Source organism: Alligator sinensis, unplaced genomic scaffold (genome assembly GCF_000455745.1).
Source record: "Alligator sinensis unplaced genomic scaffold, ASM45574v1 scaffold170_1, whole genome shotgun sequence".
Taxonomy (NCBI): Eukaryota; Metazoa; Chordata; order Crocodylia; family Alligatoridae; genus Alligator; species Alligator sinensis.
In genome coordinates this window covers 4,156,006-4,170,160 of record NW_005841863.1, presented here as the reverse complement: position 1 = coordinate 4,170,160, position 14,155 = coordinate 4,156,006, and the positions used below count along the sequence as shown (strand labels likewise).

The following is a 14,155-nucleotide window of genomic DNA, read 5'->3' as shown; positions in this document are numbered from 1 at the left end:
CCATGCTCCGCACCGCCACCACGGCCCCGCGCTCCGCAGCTCCGTGCCACTGCAGCCCTGCGCTCTGCAGCTCCGCACTGCTGCCGCCGCGGAAAAATGCCTTGGCGGGCCGCATGGCAGCCCGCGGGCCGTATGTTGGACAAGCCTGGACTAAATGAACATTTCATTCTTCAGCTTCAAAGTTTATTTCATTCAGGATACAGTTACTACCTTGCAGCCAAGATTATCTAAGTTTGAAGCTCATAAGCCACATGTCCCACAAGGTGTTAATATGCAGGCCCCAGGCTCCTACCCAGCCACTGCTTCCCACCATCACTCCAGGTGCAGCAGCAGTTGAGGTCCCTGGGCTCCCCATCCATCCTCCCTTCAGCTTCCACTTCCTGTCCTCACACGAGGGGGCAGGGTGGAATCAGTGTTGCCAAGTCCACTTATCAAAAGTGGAATTGGGCTTTTTTTTTTTTTAAATGTTATTACAATTTTTTGAGAGTTGTGGGTTAATAAGAACCCCCTCTTTGAAATGGGTTGGACTTGTTTGGGGCTTGTTTTTAAAAGCAGTGCCATGTTGTTTTTTTCTTGCAAGACTTGACAACACTGGGTGGGATAGGGCAGCAAGGTGCAGCCAAGGGCTGCAGGGGAGCCCGCAGCACTGTGCAGTAACTAGCTGGGAAGCAGAGATGGGGTGGTCAGTGTACCTGTGTGGTGTGGTGCAGTGCAGGGAGCTTGAGAGCCATGCTGGTGCAGGCTGTGCAACATGCAGCCCACATGGCATGTGACCACCTAGAAATTGGACAGCCCTCATTTAAGTTTTCTGAATATTAACCACTTAACACCTAGTAGGGTTAGTGTGCCGCTACAACATCTTACAAAGTCCATGAAGGTTTTCCAAAATATCAAAGTTCTTTTGGGCCTAGAAGGTACTGTCAAAAGATGTACCACGTCTATCCCATTCATTATGCTTAACAATACTTAGTAGTTACTCTATATAGTGCTTTAAAATGCAATAACTTGTACTGGGATAATATCAGTAAGCACTCCATTTCTAAGGTAGTGCAGTATTTTGTTTCTACCATATTCTTTTCATCATGATCTTTTTACAGTAAATCTTGATGATTATACCAATTAAGCAGTGTTTCAGATGTCTGATTAAAGCAGAACATAAGATCATCAATTTCAATTTACATAGATTACGTGGGTAGCCATTTAATCAGAATTAAAAACATTTAATTTTGAAAGTGACAACTGAATTAGTCATATTGTTGGCATGCAACCATTGTGACTCATCTGAAATTTCCTACTAGTACATATTTCAAGATGTTCTATTATGGTCTTTAACATAACTCACCATCTTTGCTAAAAAGACAGGAACTAACAGAACCTTGATGACCTTCTTTCAAGACAATAGGTCCATGATGACGAAAGTCCCCTGTTTTTATATCCCAGATTTTTAAGGTTCTATCCCAAGATGCTGTGCACAAGTAACGGCCATCTAAGGAAAAGCAGCAGTCTGAGATGACATTGCTGTGTCCCCTGAAATATATAAGAAAACCACTGCAATAGGGTATTGTGATTTTTAAAACTATTTTGCTATTTTAAGGGCCTAATCCTGCAACCACTAGCTAGTCTAAAAATCTAGAGGAACATTAAAGAATATTAACTTTAAGCATTTAATTAGTGCTGTAAAAGTCACTGGGACTAATTACATGCCAAAGTCAAATACATCCTTATGCACTGGACCATGGGTGACTTGTACCTCCTGAGTCAGGGGTGGGGGGGCACTTACCCCCCAGTGGCCAGTCAGTGACCAGGGGGGTGTCCCCCCTCCCCCTCCTGCGGCCAATCATGCCAACTGGGGTGGGGGTCTCCCTGCAGCCAATCACACCGAACAGGGGTGGAGGGGGGTCATACCAACCCTGAAGTGCCAGTAGCATGCCTGGAAGTGCCAGCAGTCCTCCTGGTGCTCCCACTCCCTGGCCGGTGCTCTCAGGGGGGGCACCAGCACTCCTGCCTGCTCCCCCTGCCCATCGCCTAAGCGGGGAATGCTGGCTGTCATGGGGTGCACCAGCGCTCTCAGGGGGTGCACGTGCACCCCCTATGCATCACCACTGCACTGGACTGAAAAGTGCTCAGCATCTTGCAGGATTGAATCCTAACTGATTTTTGGTGAGATTTTGTTACCTTGCTTCTTTTCACAGCAATATAGTAATAAATCCTCTAAATACTATAACATACTCCAGTTTCATTAGAAACAAAGGAATCCTATTGATGTGCAGGGAGCTTGAGCAGACTCAATTAATCAAGTCTGCTGGAGCATGGAAATAAACATGCTCCAGCAGACTGGCATCATGTACATCAGTGTCTCCATGCCAAAAAATGGCAGTGGGGCACTTTGAACTAAAGCTTTAGTTCAAAGTGCCCCACTGCCATTTTTCAGCACAGGGGATGCTGATACATGTGACACTCTTGTATACTTCCTCAAAAGCATCCTTTGATCATTCAGATAAACAGCATCTATCATCACATTTCATGAAACTACACAGAAATTTGAACCTAACTAAACTAAACACAGTCAAGGGAAAAGGTTAACATTAAATTCCAATTCTGGAACCAGTGAGACCCAAGAAAGACATCTGGAAGTTCTAGAACCTGATAAAGCCTTAGCGACTCCCACAGTGTACAATGGGGAAAGGGTTACAGGCATCTCTACAGGAAATTCATTGCAATTGATTAAGAGGCTTATTAAAATGCTCCAGATTTGAGTTTCCTATTCTAAGTAAATTCCTAATCCTTCAAAGGGCTATGTTATTGGTCATTTTTATCCAGAAGATTTATGATTAATGTTTTTATTATACAAAATGTAAATGGATGAGTTCATTTAAAGCCATTGGTAATGTTTTCAATAGCAGATTTTATATCTTCATTTTTGTATACTTGTTTCTTACAAGAATTATAATATTTTATATTTAGATAATGATTTTCATATAATATTGATTTCAGTTAGAGTTGTGGGGGAATCAGAACCTTTCATGTTTGGGTTCTATACATGTATTCCAATGAAATGAAGCAACATCCTCCAGAACAAAGTGACCTGGATACTAAGACAAAGAGCCAATGGTAGAAAAGCCCTGTAATAACTTTATGGTAAGGATGAGCAGGATGGATTTCAGGTGTTATGGTTTCATCTGAAAGAGTCCTTACAATACATGCAATTTAACAACCTGTTTAACACAGGATGATGAAGGGCTAGTTTGAACCTGTTAAAAACGGATCTTTTGGTTGAAGGAGGTATACACATTTAAAACCTGACATTCAGACTTTGAAGTTTCATTTCTTACACACACTGCTATCCCATTGAAACTCTTCACCACTCCCTGTGATATTTTACCTTCTTCTCATTTGTTAATTGTTAGCCTATAATATTTCTAATCATTAGGAAACATCAGTAGCTCACTTATACTACAAAACATTACTGTACAATGATGGCAATTTTGGCACTCTGGGCAAAGGTGCTTTTGATGCTGGATAACAGGGGGGTGGATATGCTAAGTACCAAGAACTAGAGGTGTCCATCCCTGCAGAATGCTGCTGGCACCCCCTCTAAATCAGGATGTGAGGGGCTTTCTTACTTTCCCCACCCTACTTATACAACCAAATGCTATCATTTGCCTTTTCCATTATCCACCTTTTTATTTTAGTACCTAGAAACTCTGACTATTCTCTTTAGAAATGCTTATAGCTCTACAGATGTACCTCATATCTTATCCATGGCGTGAAGTATACATGAAACATCATGCTCAACCTTTCTTTGTATATTGTTTGCATATTTTTCACTTTATGTGTTGCCCTGTTTGGTTAAATAATTGGCCTGTTTGATTTTCATTTTCTCTATTACAAACTGTATCACAAATCTCTCTGGTACTTTTAAAAGTTATGCATGGCCCTTGATTTAGTTATACTACTGTTTCTTACTCATTAATTGTGATTGTGGTAGATTGTGCCACAGTATCCCAAAGCTTTATGGTCTTATCATATGAGACTGAAGCCACTCTCTGGTTATCAGGATCAAAGCAGCATCTTGTGACTGTGCTTCTGTGATGATCTACAACAAATAATACCAACAAGAGAATCTCAGAATTCTGCTTCTCTGAAAGCACTGTTTTGCAGGATTCTCAGATGTGGGCTTCAGAATCCTACTTTGAGATGGGCCAAACTCCCAAGGGCTAAACCCATAAAAGGACTTATTAATTGCAGTGCACAGTGTTTTGGCCTCTACTTTTCAGATATAGCGGGTGTGTCTACATGCACTATGAATGTGCATTAGGCGTACTACGCAGTAAAACACTGCACAGCAAGACAGCCCTGGGAAAGCATACACATGTGCAGCCTCTTGGGAGCAAATTAGTTCCTTATGGGAATAGGCTGATCCTGGCCTCTTCCTGCCATGCTCTACCCCTGTAAAGGCTCTAGCCATAGCTGCCTTCGTGCCAGGGCACTCTTAAAAAAGCAGCCTTGCATGTTGTTCCCTGACCACATGCTTCTCCGTCCCAAAGTAGTCTGCAGCCTGCTGGTACAGCTGTCTACAACAATATCTGCGAAGCTTGTGCCCAGCATGCAATGGCTGCTCCACAACCAGGCCCCCGCATCAACGACCAGTGCCATGGGCTTCTGTTTGCCATTGCAGTGACCGCCACCTTGCCCGAGTCAGCCTCAACCTCATCTGCCCCCACATGTTGTGTGGCCACATGCCCAGGTTCAGGCCCTGCCAGTGGCCTGCCCCCCCTGGCTGTCACCTACCAGCCCCTTAGCTGCCCCATGGACTGTGGCAGGGACGCTGATGACACCCAAATGGACACCACCGCAGGTGCTTTCCATGGGGCTCCACCTCTGCCACTTATGGGCCTGCCCTGCAGGACTGGTGGCTCCATGTCATCCAATGCCCAGGCAGAGCGGGTAACCCAGGAAGGGGGGAGGGAGCAGTTGCTGGAGGACCTGGCCACTGCAGGTGGCACTGGACCTTGGCACAAGGCCACTAGTGGGTGGGGGGTTGCTGCTGGGCTGTGGTGGCTGCTAGAGATAGATGGGACCAGGCCTGGGATAGCACAAAGGTGGCCACTAGGACCAGGATGGTGTCCAGCACCCAGCAGTCCTCTGTGCCCTCCACTGCTCAGGCCACCACAATGGACTGCCACTCCTGCACCTCCAGCATCTTCCCAAGGGCAGTATGCCTCTCCTCAAGGGCCAGGAGCCTATCCCAGAACACACAGTCCTCCCTGTCCCTCTCTCACTTGCTAACGATGTCCCGGATGTACCAGGCCCACAAATCTGCCAGCTGTTCCTCTGCCGAGTGACCAGCCAGTCGTGGCACAGGGCGCTGAGCTTCAGCAGCACCCCAGGCAAGCCCATGCTTCCCTGTGTGCCCCATGCAACATACACCACCCCCTGGAGGGGTGTCTCTGTCTACACTATGAGTGCCTGATCCCTGTGGCCAAGGAGGAAATCACCGCTGCCATCAAGTTTCTCTGCATGTGACAGGACCCTGGCTGCCTACCTGGGAGGGCGCTGGTTGCTCAGTAAAGTTCTGCACTGCCTCCCACTTCCCTGCGTGTTGTGGGGGAGGCCTCCGGGGGCTACTGCACACAGTACCTACCATGTAGTTAGTTTACTATCTGTATTTACAGGTAGCAAACTAACCATGCAGTAGTCTAATTTACTGCACAGTAACTGCCTGCATGTGTAGATGGTGAGGCTTTACTGCAAAGTAAATTAGTCTACTGGGCAGTAAAGCATCTTGTGTAGACACACCCAGTGTCCCTTTATAGTGGAATCCGCAGACCAAATTTAGACGTCTAGGCTCACTATAAAATGCAAGGACAAAGTAAGGTAAATTGAACAGGACACACAAAGCCAGTATGTTGAGCAGAAAGCCATTTAACGTTGCCAGTATGCTGGCAATGCTAATGACAGGATATGTCTAAACTTCCATCCCTCTCTCAGACTTAGGCACCTTACTCTGAGCTGTGAGGAGAATCCTTCTTCTGCTTGGGATTCACAGCCCTGATCCCTCTCCAGAAACACAGCAGGGAGCTGTTTTTCTTAGAAATATTATTGTCATCCTGCACAATAATGAATCACTAATACAAGCAGCACCAAGCTGATCCTGAAAAATCTAATTAAAATTCAAGAGCCTCAGAAGAGTCTATTACAGAAAACACTTGTAAAGGAAAAGAAAGAGATATGAGAAAATAGAAAACAAGTAACAGAAAGCAAAACATAAAGTTAAGACTCTGACCTGGACCCATTTGAATCCACATTGACAAAAAAGTAAATGGATAAATATATCTTATATGAAAATCCAGATGTTCTGTAAACAGTGCCACAAAGAGGACACTATTGTGCTATATCTTTTGTGAAATACTCTTACACATAGAATTATCTCCCAACCACAAGTAAGGTTATTTGAATTTGATCTTGGGATAATATTAATCTAGCTTTTCTCATTTTTGCAAGCAATTAAAAATGCAACAATTGAACAAAAGTATAGCTAATTTTTAAGACTTACCTTGGATATACATCACCATTGTAGCACTTACTGCATCAGTAATACATATAGCATTTTCTTTGTCCAAGCCAGATACCACATATTTACCATCATAAGAAATATTGCATGAAGTTACAAGGCCTTCATGCTCTATTGTCCACTGAAGAAGAAAACAAGACATTTTGAAAGTTATTCTTAGGGACTAGTAATGAAATAATTTCCTATTATTTCTACTACAACCACTAAACAGGTTCAGGCAGAACAATTTTTATCACTGTTGTTTTATTTTAAATTACTTTTGATAAGTGTTTTCCTCCCTTATTTTAACCAACTTCCAATTTTGCTTTAACAAGAAATTTATAAACAGATAATGCCTCCCAATTTAGGTACTAAAATTCTCAAAAATATTAAATGAAATAAACCTCAAAGTAGCTTTGAGGTAGGAAATCACCATTACACCCGATTCACAGATGAAATAATTTAGATACATCAATTGTGGCTTGCCCAAAAATCACAGTTAATCACCTTTAAAGCTAAGAGTAGAATTCTAACATACCAATTTCTGCTACACCACATTAACCCGCAAAGTAACAATTCCATTTTTACCAATTCTGTACATTCTAATCTTCAGAAGCGTGATATTTCTGCTGTACATACTTTAATATCAATACATACAAGCATTTTTCCAGTTTCCATATCCCAAGCTTTTACTGTTTTATCATATGATGATGTTATCACCCTAAAAAACAAATGTAATTAAAATGATAAACAACATATCAATCCAAAAAGAAAACTTAAAATGCTATAAGGTAATAAACAAGAAAAGTCATCAATGGTGGAAAAAATGCCAGCAGTTTTAATTCTCTATTAAATAAACTGCACTCTTCACTCTCCAGTAATTTAAAATAGATTGATTTTTTTAATATACTACTTTACCTAAGAACTATACAGTTTTTGCTGAAGTTTGTTAAATTGCAAATAAAAGTTGGGATTTTTCCTATTAGAAATTAACACACAAAAATCATATCCTAATCTTTGTAGACAGACAGCCAACTCAATTTTATTTCTCATTATAACTTAGGCAGGCAAGGTTCTTTGGGTAAATCCAATATCTTTTATTAAACCAACTCAAAAAATTGGAAAAATTCTTCTTTGAAAGCTTTCGGGTATAGATACCCCTTGTCAGGCTGAGGAAGCATTTGCAGTTCGTCTGTGCTCTTTCTGGATGGAATAGTAAAGCAATCAGAGGCCAATACATATACAAGAAAAACAGTCAATGCAAAGAAGAATTTTTCCAACTATTTGAGTTGGTGTAATGAAAGATATTGGACTTACCCAAAGAACCTTTTCTGCCCATGTCCTTAGACCAACACAGCTACACCCTACACCTCATTATAACTTATTTATTTATCACTAACTTTAAAATAGTTTTAAGGTAATCAAGATATGCTTGCTGTTATGATTCATAAGTGTCCTTGTCATTACTTGGTGGAGGTCTTATGGGTTGGGGTTTTTTTGGGGGGGTTGCATTTTCAGTAGTTGCTGTTGCTGGGTAAACCTTCTGTTACACATTGTTGTGCACAAACACAAAGCCACATTACATAAAAAAGCCATTCAATAAAGTTTACTAGAAACTTACAGGTTTCAAATAAATGGGAGCTTGTATAATTTTTTCTCTCCCACAGCTTTCTTAAATATTCCTAGTTGTTTAAATAGGCGTTTACACTGAATATTATGGAACATGATCATTATTCCTTATTAACATGAAAACGTCATTTTTCAGCTTTTGAACAACTTCCTATGTCACTGAATACCACTGTTCTGCATGAAAATGGATTTTAACTCCATTACAAGAATAAAAAAAACAGGAAGTCAAACTTCATATATTAATCTTCTGATTACCTAAAATTGCAATTTTATTTTTAAGGTCTTTTATTTGCATTGTACTTGTACTTACTTGTTATCAAATAATCTATTTTCTATTCTTAAATACAGACTCTATAGCACAAAAGGGCACATCCAGACTGTATACTGATTGTACTTTGAATTAGAAAGTGGTTTAAAGGACATTATATTATGAAACTGCCATTTTCAAGATCTTAGGCAAAAAGTTATTTTGCAGCTCTGCTGTTGGGGTTGCCAAGAGGGCTTGGTCAACTTTTCAACCTGACTGAAATTCAACTAAGGTATGAGCTCATGATAGCAATGTGCCAGAAATTATACTCTTGCTTGACCTATGTAACGTCAATGTTAATGTATGCTGCAGTTGCTTTTGGTTATCAAATGTCCATGACTGGATAAAATGCAGCTCCTCTTTAAATAGCAGAATGACAATACTTTGATTATAAAACTACAGAATGTTAATAAGCAAGAGACAGGAGAGAATTTAAATGAAGATGAAGTTTCAGTGTCAGATTGTACCAATGAAGCAAGGCTAATTCATAATTATTAAAAATGTATTAAATGGTAAACATTTGCATAGACCTTTAAGAACAAAGAATAAAAGACATATTCCTTGCCCTGTGGACCTTACAATCAAAGATAGACAAGCTGTGTGCCACAAAAAAACCCTCACTGTAGACAGCAGTGCTCAACCTTCCGCCTACGGGCTGAATCTAGCCTACAGGGCTGTGTCACCCAGCCCACACAGCTTTCCATGGGTCTGTAAATTTGGCAGAAGTGACAACCAGACTGCTACTCTGGAACCTGTGGCAATTAACACTGCCACTGCTCCTACACTGCCAAATTTCCAGATCTGTAGGGATGCCTGCAGGCTATATGAGACAGCCCCATGCACTACATTGTACTGGTCAATAATAACTTTACTTCGTGATTGTTATTTCTGTCTGTGCTTATTTAATCGCCTTTAATACATCTGTCCCTGTGTAATTAGTAAGGGAATCCAACCATTCTTTCCTAACAGCTCTCTCTACCAATACTCAACTCATTTATTTTGAGTTTTATATAGGAGTTTTTTCCACTTGCTGTAAAAATGTAACATTCAGTCAAATAGCAGTATTTTTTGTTCTTTAATACAACTGAAACATCACCTTTTGTTATCAGGATTCAAGCTGCACTCAGAAATAGGAGCTGTGTGTTCTTCTTCAAACACCTGAACAAGAACACCTTTGGCAACATCCTTGAATAAATCCAGAAGAGTTTGATTAATAAGTGGTTTGTTAGGATCCTGAAAGGTTAAATTGCAATATATAAACAATGAGAATAAAAGCATGTGAAATCAGTAAAGTTGGTCCCACTTATAGGATCTGATCTAAGAATTAGAATGATTGCTATACCCATCCCTGTAAGGAAATAGTCTTTCATTTCTCCCACGCATCAGCCATCAATAAAGGTCACTGCTGGTCATACTGCCCGTCATTGTGATTGTTTCTTTATGTGCTCCCTGTGTCTGTCTGTACCCAGCTTTCTAGTCTTTGAAATAGGAACTGTCTTTTTGTTCTGTTAGTACAACATCTAGCACAATGGTAGCTCTTATGACTAAGCTTCCTAGGTGCTACTGCAACACAAATAATAAAGTGAGACCAGCAAAATAACAAAAGCAATGGTGACTATTAACTCACTCCTGATGTCAACTTCCTCTGCTCCTGTTATCATGCTGCAGAGCTTCTCAAGTATAAATTCTGAGATCAGGTTGATTCAGGCCACTGATTACATACCCCCCACTCCACTATCTTCTCTCATTCAGTATAAAATCCCCTGGTTAGCTCTGACGCCAGCCTCTGTTAAAAATTTCCAGACACCTTTGTCCTTTCACTCATTCCTCATGCTTGGGAGAAGCTGCCATAAACATCTGCAAAACCACCTCATTATTCTCCTTCAAAACCTGTCTAAAAACTTGCCTTTCATAGGATACCTAACGGAAATGGCTACTTGAACACATTCTAAATACAGAAATTATACTCCGACACACAGTAATAATTTCAGGTTAAAATACCAAGGGAAATTCACAAATGAGCAATCCTTTATTTGTCTGATTATTCCTGCTTTTAATGGGATTTTTAAAATCTGAATCAAGTCTTCAGGGTCAGGCCCTACTTGACCCACTGCATTTTGCCTTTATTGCAAATGAACTTTTAGCTCTCTCCAATAGCAGCTGTGCAGTTTAATTGTTTTAATTTTTTTAACCCTCTCCCATTTGTACTTTGCACTATGGACTGGAGTCTAGATTATAAAGCAGCTACCCCTGTCAGAGCCCCTCATCTGAAAGAGCTATTGGGTTAAAATAACAGCTATTATACACATAATTGGAACTAAAGTAAATTCATTTTGCTCTGATGTTTATTTTCTGAATGGTTTAGTGGTCCAAATGCTGCAATAACTGACATTAGAGGCATCAGACATAACTGACATTTTCTCTAAGGCTGAACAAAAAAACCCATGATCAAACCTAAAATCTTGTTCTATTTTTCTGTTAGTGAAGGAAAGTCTTGCAATTAAATTTGTCCTTCTAGTTTTATCTAGTATGTGTATACTGTGTACCTTATTAATCTTAGTTTTCTAAAAGATGTGTGCGCTGCCAGTGAAGTACTTTCTACTCACAAGAGAAACTACAAACACTCTCTAAGAGGCAATCTATCATTTGATACCTACTCTTTCAAAAGAAACAGAGAAACTCTAAAGTGTAATTAAGAGTGTTCCTAGCTCTTTGTAATCAATCCTGATCTCTCTTCTATGATGCTTATTAGGAAGCTCTCAATGTTAAGGGGGGGGATGCTCTTGGATGGATCCTGACAAATCTGCATCATGCAGGATGTGTTGTATTAAAACACTTTTACATACATATGCTCCAAATAAGCAAGTATTATCAGACAGACTAATCTTGCACACCTCAGAAGAAAATGGGTATGGTTTATTCTCTTTTAGGGGAATACTTATGGATCCCCTCTATCCATTTTATTTGAGAAAGATTCTTGGGTGATCTTAGCATGTTCTTGCTTTGATTTAAATATTTTACATGCAAATTGGGTTGCATAGGTTTTCATTAAAAATAGGAAAAAGATTCCACTTTAATAAATTCCTATTCCATGATGGGACGAGGCAGGTTCTGACAATTTGAGAGTGTTATTAAAATTTAACTATGAATCTCATAACCCACTGGGCTGTATTTACTTAGTTTCTATGACAAGTATTATTTTAAAAGTCTCCATGATTGCCTACTTTAGAGCCTTCTCACTTGTTTTACAAGATGGATGAAAAGTTGTCTCTCAGCCTAAATTTTGGATACCCAGGACAACAATAGGGGCTACTATAAATTTTAGTAAAGCTTTTTTTTTTTTTTTGTCTGCTTCCAAATGTTCTGTCTTAAGATAAAATTGTGTGATAGAATTCAGGTACGCTACGTTAGTAAGGAGGCACATCTCTTTGTAGCCATATCTGCTCTAGCTGTTAAGGCACTGCTCTGCTTTAGTATCAGTATTTGAACTGAATTACAAACCAGCTCATGTACAATAGACATCAGTACATGCAAAGTATTCAGCACAGCTAAATGGTGCACTGTTCATAAAAAGTCAAATACTTATGTAAGCTTAAATCTCTGGGCCATCTTGTAAAACAGGATTCTTGTGCATCTCAGCCAGGGAACCTTGGTTGCTGTGCCTGACATGGTTGGAATTTTAAGGAAACTTTAGGTAGCTTCACAAAACTGACCAAGGGAATCAGAGGAGAAAGAAAGAAAAAGAACAGACAACTTTAGGCTTTAAGGAAAACAAAAATCAGCATATGAAAAGTATGCTGCATCATGGCCTTGCTGCTAGTTAAATTTATTGCCTATTCCAGTGTACAATCGCTAACCTCCACCACTCAGAGAACATGATGGAAATTATTTCATTACAAGCACTAAGGCACTAATCTAACAAAACACTTAAGTAAGTGCTTAGGGCCATAGCTATTCAGGAATGCTCTCAACCTCCTCATTAACAGTATAGAAGCTGCTCAACGACACCCACGTTGAAAAAAGTTGTATCTTAACAATGATGTCAGTTTAATTGTTTTCCAGAAAATTAGTTAGCATTTGGGATATTTTAGTAGCTCGCTCTCTCACTGGCGTGGAAGAACCTTCCCCTCTATCTGCTTACAAAGAGTGCCCTTGGAAAGGCAAAGCCTATATTCAAAGTATGAAAGAGGAGTCTTATCATTTAATTGAGCCAGGGAAACAGTTTTGTTACTTTAAAATTCAATAATAACTGTTTAGATAGTCTACTGGTGATTCCTCATTTATGTTTATACATGACAATGCAAGCTTGAATTCGGCTTTCAGTGGCACTGTAATGTATTCATAACCTACCCAGAGTTTCACTGATCTGTCAAAAGAAGAGGAAAGGATTTTTGTGTCTTCGCAGCAGAAATGGCAGGAGCTCACAGCATCCTTGTGTCCTTGAAGGATTTTAAAGGGAATCTGTAAAAAAAAAGAGTTTAAACACATTTTTTCCCTAAGGGGATACAGACCATTGGCATAGCTTATAAATCCACAAGGGGGAGCCTGGAAATAAAAACCTGAGCAGAAACCCAGTTTCTATTTGCTTATGGGAGGAGATCGACTTCAAACCCACCTGCCTCTTCCACTAGACTGCAATGGACGTGGGACAACCCCCGGGGGGCTTTTCACACCTCCCCCTCGTGCAGGGCACGGCTTTCTCCAAAGCAACTTCGTACCCTGGCATTTCAAACAGTCTGTCTTGATACCTTCAAGGAGGTGAAACCCTCCCTTGCCTGGGTTTACTCTGCAGCTGTTTATGCAGGCTTGTGCAAGTCCTTCTCCAGCAAGGCCCCTGCTGCCACCTCCCGCCGACGCTCGCTCCCGCGGAGCCCGAGGGGTTTCGGGCCCGGCACTCCCTGCCCTCGCTGTGCTTCGTGCCCTGCCTGGGGGAAGCCTGGCCCGCTCCACCGGCCATGCGGGACAGGCTGAGGGGCCCTCTCGGCCCACCCCACCTGTGCAATCTCCTCATGGTCGCCCCAGCGGCTCCCTCGCGAGGAGGAGACAGGTGGCGGTGGGGGAGGCAGCAGCTCGCCCAAGGCCAGTGGGTCGCCCGGGCCCGTCACTGCAGCCATCGCCTGGCCCTGGCCTCCGCCCTGCCCCGATCACGGCCCCAGGGCTCCAAGCCCAAAGGACTGAGGAGTCAGGGCAGGCGAGGCCTGGAGCCGCAACCAGGCTGTGGAGTCGGGGAGGCGAAGCCCAAAACCGCGGGCTCCCGGCTCGAGAGCCTCGCCCCTCCCGCGGGGCAGGGCAGGGGCACTGGCGTTTTGCTGAGAGGTTGCACAACGGATCTGCGTAGGGCGGTGTGGATGAGGGGGATCCCAATCCTGCCCCCGGCAAGGGCAGGACTAGATGAGCTCTGGAGGTCTCGTCCAGCCCCACTTCTCCAGGCCCCCAAATCCAAGGCATCCTCCTCCTTTTCTGTTGGGACATCTCAGCCTCCTAGTCCCCAGCCCAAGGCAAGGGAATCGCACTCAAAAGCCCTCCTCCCCCGACTCCAAAACGTAGCCCTCTGCCTGGCTTCTAAATCTTCAGCAGAGCGAAAACTCAAGGAAAAGGAAGCTTTTTCCATGCTTCCCTGTCTCCGCCAGGGCTTCTCCAGTGCTGCTTTGGTGAAGCTCAACTCG

General features: G+C 42.0%; 1 protein-coding gene across 1 annotated transcript in view; it reads right to left on the bottom strand.

Annotated features, from left to right (window-relative positions):
* The window catches only part of WDR88 (WD repeat domain 88), a 25,751-nt gene extending 12,148 nt beyond the window's left edge, over positions 1-13,603 (bottom strand). The window contains exons 1-7 of the mRNA XM_006016628.3: positions 13,484-13,603; positions 12,840-12,950; positions 9,586-9,674; positions 7,211-7,274; positions 6,557-6,695; positions 3,967-4,096; positions 1,343-1,527 (exon numbers count right to left, since the gene is read on the bottom strand). Of these exons, the coding sequence (XP_006016690.1) occupies positions 1,343-1,527; positions 3,967-4,096; positions 6,557-6,695; positions 7,211-7,274; positions 9,586-9,674; positions 12,840-12,950; positions 13,484-13,603 (838 nt within the window). The remainder of the gene's footprint in view (positions 1-1,342; positions 1,528-3,966; positions 4,097-6,556; positions 6,696-7,210; positions 7,275-9,585; positions 9,675-12,839; positions 12,951-13,483) is intronic.
* Between the last annotated feature and the right edge of the window lie 552 nt (positions 13,604-14,155).